At 40.3% G+C, this 8,248-nt stretch overlaps 1 protein-coding gene across 2 annotated transcripts in view; it reads left to right on the top strand.

Annotated features, from left to right (window-relative positions):
* The first annotated feature begins 5,674 nt into the window (after positions 1–5,674).
* zcchc4 (zinc finger, CCHC domain containing 4) overlaps positions 5,675–8,248 on the top strand; it is a 108,236-nt gene continuing 105,662 nt past the window's right edge. Inside the window, exon 1 of one of the 2 annotated variants that reach the window (XM_063043345.1) lies at positions 5,675–5,777. In XM_063043345.1, the coding sequence (XP_062899415.1) occupies positions 5,705–5,777 (73 nt within the window). In that variant the 5' untranslated portion in view covers positions 5,675–5,704. The remainder of the gene's footprint in view (positions 5,778–8,248) is intronic. The other variant, XM_063043346.1, reaches the window with a different exon arrangement.

Raw genomic sequence — 8,248 nt, 5'->3', positions numbered from 1 at the left:
TGTGCTTTTGAAAAGAGAGAGAGAGAGAGTTATTTACCAACGACAGTTTGTTTTGAAAGAGAGAGAGAGAGAGAGACGAAGACTAACTGTTGGCTTGTCACTTGAAGAAACGAGAAAGGACTGGTTAACTGTTGGATTTCTGCTTAAGTGGAGATAGCACCAAGCAGCTCGTAAGTTGCTATGGTGACCGAGGGCGTTATTAAATGGACAATTGATGTTATGATTTTTGGCAGATTGTTGATACTTCTTCAAGGACTTTTGCCTACTTGCATTTCTTTCACAGAGAGGAAGGAGGAGCTATTTGAATGGGAGTTGTTGCCCGGCATGGGAAAATAAAATAGGAGGTCAGGTGATAGACCTCAGACACATGTTCTGGACACTGAATGAGCATTGTTGTGCCCGCAGGAAAAGTGGGTTTTGGTGGATCGATCAGTCACTCTTGCAGTGGAAAGGAGGAAAAGGGTTGACAGGTGGGGAGTTGTCCATGTGTCCACCCTTGCCTGGGGGATAGCTCCACCACAGAAAACCGGTCCCCTTTGTTAAAGTCACAGTCGGTGACTTTTAAGGGATTTCAAAGGACAACGAGAAGATCAACGGTGTCAGCTCACTGGAAGACTCAAGTCTCTCCCTCTCGCTCTCTCTCTCTCCATCACTATTTGACTCAATACCACGAACTGAACTGAACTGAACTTTACTCATCATCGTAAGACTGTATCTTTTTACCCCTAGACTTAAAGAAGCTTGGTTTTTCATACATATATTTCCACACTTACTGATATACTTACTTATATATATATAAACATTGCTAACCTGTTTGATTTATCTACATTTATATTACTGTATTGCGTAGTTACTAATAAATATTATTAGTTTATAGCAATAATGGACTCCAAGGTGTTTTCCATCTCTGCTGGTTCTTTATTCCCGTCATGGGTTCCTCACACTATAAAAAGTATTCAACCCCCCCTTGAAAGTTTTCATGTTTTATTGTTTTACAACATTGAATCACAGTGGATTTGTTTTTTTTGACGCTGATCAACAGCAAAGACTTTTTTCTGCCAAAGTGAAAACAAATTTCTACAAATTGGTCTAAGTTTATTACAATTATTAAACACAAAATAATTGCATAATTACTCACCCCTTTCAAGTCAGTATTTAGTAGTTGCACCTTTGGCAGTAATTAGACTTGAGTCTGTGTGCTTAGGTCTCTATCAGCTTTACATAACTGGACACTGCAATTTTTCCCCATTCTTCTTTACAAAACTGCTCAAGCTCTGTCAGATTGCATGTAGATTGTGAGTGAACAGCCTTTTCAAGTCCAGCCACAAATCCTCAATTGGATTGAGGTCTGGATTCTGACTTGGTCACTCCAGGACATTACCTTTGTTGTTTTTAAGCCATTCCTGTGTAGCTTTGGGGTCATTGTCTTGCTGAAAAACAAATCTTTTCCCAAGTTGCAGCTCACTTGCAGACTGCATCGGGTTTTCTTCCTGGATTTCCCTGTATTTTGCTGCATTTAATTTATCCTCTACCTTCAAAAGCCTTCCAGGGCCTCCTGCAGTGAAGCATCCCCACAACATGATGCAGCCACCACCATGCTTCACGATAGGGACGGTGTGGTTTTGACGATGTGCGGTGTTTGGTTTTCACTAAACATAGCATTTAGTTTGATGGCCAAAAAGCTCAATATTGGTTTCATCAGACCACAGAACCTTCTTCCAACTGACTTCAGAGTCTCCCACATGCCTTCTGGCAAACTCTAGCTGAGATTTCATGTGAGTTTTTTTCAATAGTGGCTTTCTGTAAGCCACTCTCCCATAAAGCTGTAACTGGTGAAGCACCCGGGCAACTGTTGTTGTATGTGCAGTCTCTCCCATCTCAGCTACAGAAGCTTGTAACACCTCCAGGGTTGTCGTATGTCTCTTGTTGGCCTCCCTCACTAGTCCCCTTCTTGCACAGTCACTCAGTTTTTGAGAACAGCTTGCTCTTGACAGATTTACAGCTGTAACATATTCTTTCCATTTTTTGATGATTGACTTAATTGTATTCCAAGCGATATTCAGTGACTTGGAAATTTTCTTGTATCCATCTCCTGACTTGTTCTTTTAAGTAACCTTTTCACAGAGTTGCTTGGAGTGTTCTTTTGTCTTCATGGTGTAGTTTTTGTCAGGATACTGACTCACCAGCAGTTGGACCTTCCAGATACAGGTGTATTTTTACTACAATGAATTGAAACACCTCGACTGCACACAGGTCTCCAAAAACAAATCTCCATTTAACTAATTATGTGACTTCTAAAACTAATTGGCTGCAGCAGTGATGATTTGGTGTGTCATGTTAAAGGGGTGAATATGTATGTAATCAGTTATTTTTTGTTTTATATTTGTAATTAATTTAGATCACTTTGTAGAGATGTTTTCACTTTGACATGAAAGAGTACTTTCCAGTTGATCAGTGTCAAAAATAGTCAAATTAAATCCACTGTTATTCAATGTTGTAAAACAATAAAACATGAAACCTTCCAAGGGAGGGGTGAATACTTTTTTATAGGAACTGTCAGTCAATAGCTACCCATCCGTACAAACACACCCAAGCAGACTGCAGAACAATTAGGCTGTAGGAGTAGTCAGAGGTTACAGTAATTTCATTGCCCATAACTGTGTCCATACTTTCTAATGATCCGTCACCACATGATCTTGAGAGAACTTGGGTAACAATACTTTTGCTTCTCACACTGAGATAGCATTTGGACTTAGAAATCAATTCGGAAGCAGACAATTTGTGAGGAGGAAAGGATGTAGTCAATACCGGCTGTGGAATAGCCTATGTGCATTTCTTGAACCCATTTATCCTTCCTTTTTCCTTTGCTGCCAATCTATCTTCTCACCTTCTCTAAATGAATCAATTCCTACATTCTTCAAGAAAAATACACTGGATGGATGCAAATGATTTTTGACAATTTTTTTGGGTAGGACAGCAATTTATTTCTCTTGATATTAGAAACGCTTCTTCAGTGGAGGTATTTGGCTTCATTTTGTTATTTCACACATCTCTCGGTTTCAGACATGAAAGATTGCTCTTGGTCCCCAAGTCTGCCAATTTGGTTGCTTGTTGACTTACTTGTGTATATGGTTATGAAAATTTCATCAATGGCTGCCTGAAGTCAAAAGCATAAAAGTTGAACCAGAACTCTGAGGTCTGTCCGTATATGGATACAGTTCAATCCTGACTATTTAGGTGTAGGCATGGAAACAGATCTTTGCCCAAGGTCAGGAAATATGTGCAACTGGCTTATGATTTTTGTCTTAGCTGCTTCATCAAAGGATTTTCTTTTCCTTTCTTTTTAAATCTTTTTATTAATTTTCAAAATTATAAACACAGTAACAATGTTAATACAAAGAGATTGAAATAATCTTATTACTAATAAACATATACAAAAAATATTTCAAATAACATAGCTATAATAGACTTCCAAACTCATGATGAAATTAATCATAAAGAAGAAAAAGAAATAAAAAGAAAAAAAATATATACAAAGAAAAACCCCTCAAAAAAAAGAAAAAAAAAGAAACTAAGTACTAAACCCAAAAAAGCAAACGGAAAGAATTTTCTAAATCTAAAATACATTTGTCTGGTGTAATTGTATGGGGAGGTGAGGTGAAAAATAAAGGGACAAAAATGAAGAAGCAAAATGGATAGAAGAAGCCAGTCACACACAAAGTTTGCAACTTCATTCTTAAAGGCAATGGTTAAAAGTTTTGATAAGTGAAAGCTTAAGGTGACAAATTATTCAATAAATTTTAGGCTTTTGAGTACCTGTTATTTGCATGTCCTCATGAAATTACACAGTGAACTGGCAGAACCCAACCCATTGTAAGCAATTCTGGGCTTGTTATCTAAGGAAGGATGTGATAGCCCTGGAGACTTCATGAGAACGAGCCCAGGAAATAAAAAGCTTAATATATGAAAGGTGTGTGATGTCTCTGTTTAATGGTGTTCAGAAGGATGGGGGTGGGGGGATCAGGCAAATCTCATTGAAAGCAATCAGATATTCAAAGGCCTGGATAGAGTGAATGTGGAGAGGATATTTTCTTTAATAGGATAGTCTACAATCTGAGGGTGCACCTCAGAATAATGAGACAGTCCTTGAAAGCTAAGATGAGGAGGAATTTCCTCAGCCAAAGGGTATTAAATTTGTTGCCACAGAGGGCTGTGGAGACTAGGTAACTGGGTGTATTTAAGGCAGAGATTAATTCTAAAGTTCTTGATTGATAAGGGATTTACAGGTTAAAAGGAGAAGGTAGGAGATTGGGTTTTTTAAAAAAACAGCCATGATTGACCTGCGGAGCAGATTCAATGGGCTAATAGTTTGATTGTGCTCCTGTATCTTATGGACAAATTACTTCGTGCCTGTGAACAAAAATGAAGGAAATGTTTACAGGCTGTTCCTAAATTATAAATGCCCGACTTGTAGACACATTCTACATACAAACCAGCTTTCATGATATTCTAGAGCAGCACTGTAGTGTAGTGGTTAATGCAACACTTTACAATGCAGTGATCAGGGTTCAATTTGCACCACTGTCCATAGGGAGTCTGCATCTTCTCCCCATGACAACGTGAGTTTATTCTGAGTTCTCCAGCTTCCTGTCACATACAAAGGTACATTAGTTAGGATTAGTAGGTTGTGGGCATACTCTGTTGGCACTGGATACTTGTGGGCTGCCCCCAGAAAATTCTTGGACCACATGGGTCATTGAGGCAAGTAACACATTTTCATTGTGTTTAGATCAACATGTGACCTATAAAACTGATAGTTTCTTTTTAAATTTGAAAGTATATATATCCACATATGCTTATTCCTACAAATAACAGAATTAATTTCCCTCTCCACCTTTAGTAATTCTTTCTTGTTAGGAATTTGAGATTTGGAATATCACCAAAAACTCTAGTAAATTTCTACAGATGGAGAATATTCTGACTGCATCACAGCTGGTATGGAGACTTCAATACAAGATGCTGCAAAGCGTTATAGACTCGAGAAAGCAGCATCTCCGTTAAGGACTCTCACTATCCGGACATGAAGACCCACATTCAACGATTTAGGAAAAACTTCTTCCTCTCTGCCATTAGGTATCTGAACAATCCATCCACCATGTTATTCCCTATTTTACGCTATTTATTTATATATATATGTTGTCACTTATAGATTTTTAATGTATTTGCATTGCATCGTTGCCGGATTTCAACAGATTTCACGTCTTCTGTCAGTGATAATAAATTTAATTTTGATGAACATGAAGATCTATGCAAACGGAACCCCTTCATTATCCGGGGACACCCCACAAGTGGAACGAGGGTGACGATTTTCAAACACATTTGGAATAGTTTCTGCGCACGCACAGAGAAACAGGTCTGTGGGCGAAGGATATATCTCTACCAGGAGGTCAGTGCAGCACAGCAGAAACCATCGGCAGCCATTTCGACCTCAGCAAATGCATGTTCTCCGCCGACGGCACTCACTTTCCAAGACACTTCCACCCCATACCATACCATACCAACACCAATCCTCCCCAAACCCCCACCATTGCTCCTACCACAATTACCTAGGGAACCGGGCGAGCAGAGGCGGTCGCGCGAGTGACGTCGACGGAAAGGGTCGCATGTTTCTGTCGTGAGGGGCGGTGGGGCCTGGTGCGTGGGAATGTCGGAGACAGCGGCAATTGAGTTAGTTATCGACCAGGAAGCGGAGTCCAAAGCTCCCCTGTGCCCACATGGTAAGGAGAGAGTGAACGGGATATGGAACAGTCGCGGTGCACAAGGCCTGCGAACTGTTGCATCGGTGTTGGATGAAGCGCTGCGGTTTGTATAGAAACTGTACAGAAATAAAACACAAATGCTGCATGACTTTCAGGGCCAAAGATTTTGGGAGAGGGGAAGGGGGTATAACGACGTTTTAGGTTCACAATCTTTGCCCGTCTTTTGCATGGTGCAGTGGGCACTTTAATCATTTAACCAGAGCTCCTCGCCCTATTAACCCAGTATCCGTGTGCCGCTCATCACATAATTGGTGTGGTTGTTAAACAACTTTTGGTGGCTGACAAGACAGCATTGGACGATTTGTGGTTTCTGGGGCGCGGCAGATTGAACCCACCCTGGCATTTCCATCTCGATTATTTATGAAGAAGCGAGAATTCGAAAAATGTAGTGTTTTACCCTGCAAACATTTTATCTTGTTGGCTGGTATTTTGAGCAGTTATAAAGGATATGTTCACTAGATTCACTCGAATTTACACCCTCTCTACAATCTCCAAGCCTGGAGTCTCATACTAAAGTAGAGATCTCGTGAAAATCTAGGTGTGCACTCAGCCTCTTCCATTTAGAAGTCCAGCTGCATCAGAATCTTTGGCTGTTCTATACAGGTTATTCCCAGGTTATGACTTATTGGTAGCCAATACATATGAATGAATGTTTGGAATGGTGATGGATTTGCTGGCCACTGGGGGCTTTAGGATCTTGTGTAATGAGGGAATAGAGCATTTCAGTGTGCCTTCTACCCGTCCCCTCCTCCCCATTCTTGCGACAATCATAGCCAATTTAAGCAAGCAGAGCTCTGAATGTTGAGTAGGTCCATTCACTCATTGAGTCACTGAGGTTGGCTGGTTTTCACTTACCATCAATGATCCCTCTAAGGTGTGCACGTGCACACAACATTGTTTGTTACTTGCGCACAGAAGGTTGCCACCCTCTACCTCATTGGCATGTTAAGTATATTTCACAATTGTACACAGTTACATTTCCTTTTCTGGTTTTTGATGCGGATGGTGTTGTCAACATGGAGTTTGCAATGATTTGCCTGCACATTTTAGAGCCGGCTTATTTATACTGTTTTCATTGAAGAAGTTATTCGGTATGTACTTGTTATTGTCACTGGGCAAAAAATTGCACAGCACAAGATTTTTGCGTACATTGGTTGTAGGATACATTGCTTACCATGTCTGATTGCTCTCCCATTTCTGTTCCATTCTGATTTACAGATTGTTTGAGTTACATACAGTTCTCAGAAGTTGAAAGTGATTGTAATCTAGAGTTTTCCTGTAGTATGCTTGCCTGTAAACACACTGGTCCCTATCTTGCTCTGGCACTTCTTGCTCCAGCTTTATTTATGTTTAGAAGGTCTTCAGATCGGCAGCAAGCCACTATTGATCCAAGGAGCTTCTAAACATAAAGCTAATACTGCTTTAGGCAATCTACCAGATTAATTTTTGTGGTTCCTGTTACAAATTCCTAAGCAATGAACCCATTTCCTTTTCTCGGTGTATTACCAATTTAGAGCCATTTTTCCCCAAGGCAAGTTTCTATCATGTAGTATGATGGATGAGGTACAAGTGACTGACTGCCCCCCCCCACTCTGTTTCCTATTCTGACCTTTTACCTTTTCTCACCTGACTATTACTCCCCCCTGAGTTCCCTCCTCCATGCCTTTCTCCCATGGTCCACTCTCCTCTCCTTTCAGATTCTTTTTTCTCCAGCCCTTCACCTTTCCCACCCACCTGGCCTCAATTATCACCTAGCTACCCTTCTTCCTCTCCCTCCACCTTATTATTCAGGCATCTTCCCCCTTCCTTCTCAGTCCTGAAGAAGAGTCTCGGCCAATGTCGACTGTCTTATTAATTTCAATACATGCTGCCTGACCTGCTAGGTTCCTCCTGTATTTTGTGTGAGTCGCTTGGGATTTCCAGCATCTGCAGACTTTCTTGTGTTTACTACTTATAGTTTATATGTTTTGTTTACAACATATTTAGGGGCTTTGTGAATCTCTACAAATCTGCAGACATTTTTTTTTGAACAGGTAGCAATAAGTGTCAGTTCAAGGGCTTAGAAGTGAGTGTATGTTTGCATAAAACTTTGATATGCTTACGAAGGTGCATCAGGGCAGAACAGTCCCCCATGCTGTCCTTCCAGATAAATTGTAACCCAGCTGTGGAGGTCTATGCATACATATACGTATTTCATGCGAAAACAGAAATTGCCGTAGAAGTTCACCAGGTCAGGCAACATCTGTGGTAAGAATTCCCATCTGTGAAAGGATTATTTCCCTTTCTACAAAAGTGTTTTAAACTGCTGAGCATTTACAACGTTTTCAGTTTTTTATTTTGGATTTACAGTTTCTGCAGTTTTTTTTGATTTACATTGTGTGTTTAATGAGATCCTCCTAAAGTAGTCCGATTTAATTTCTAAACACGAG

The sequence above is a fragment of the Mobula hypostoma genome, chromosome 3 (genome assembly GCF_963921235.1).
Source record: "Mobula hypostoma chromosome 3, sMobHyp1.1, whole genome shotgun sequence".
Taxonomy (NCBI): Eukaryota; Metazoa; Chordata; class Chondrichthyes; order Myliobatiformes; family Myliobatidae; genus Mobula; species Mobula hypostoma.
The sequence above is the reverse complement of the archived record's forward strand: the minus strand, read 5'-3'. Positions and strand labels throughout refer to the sequence as shown.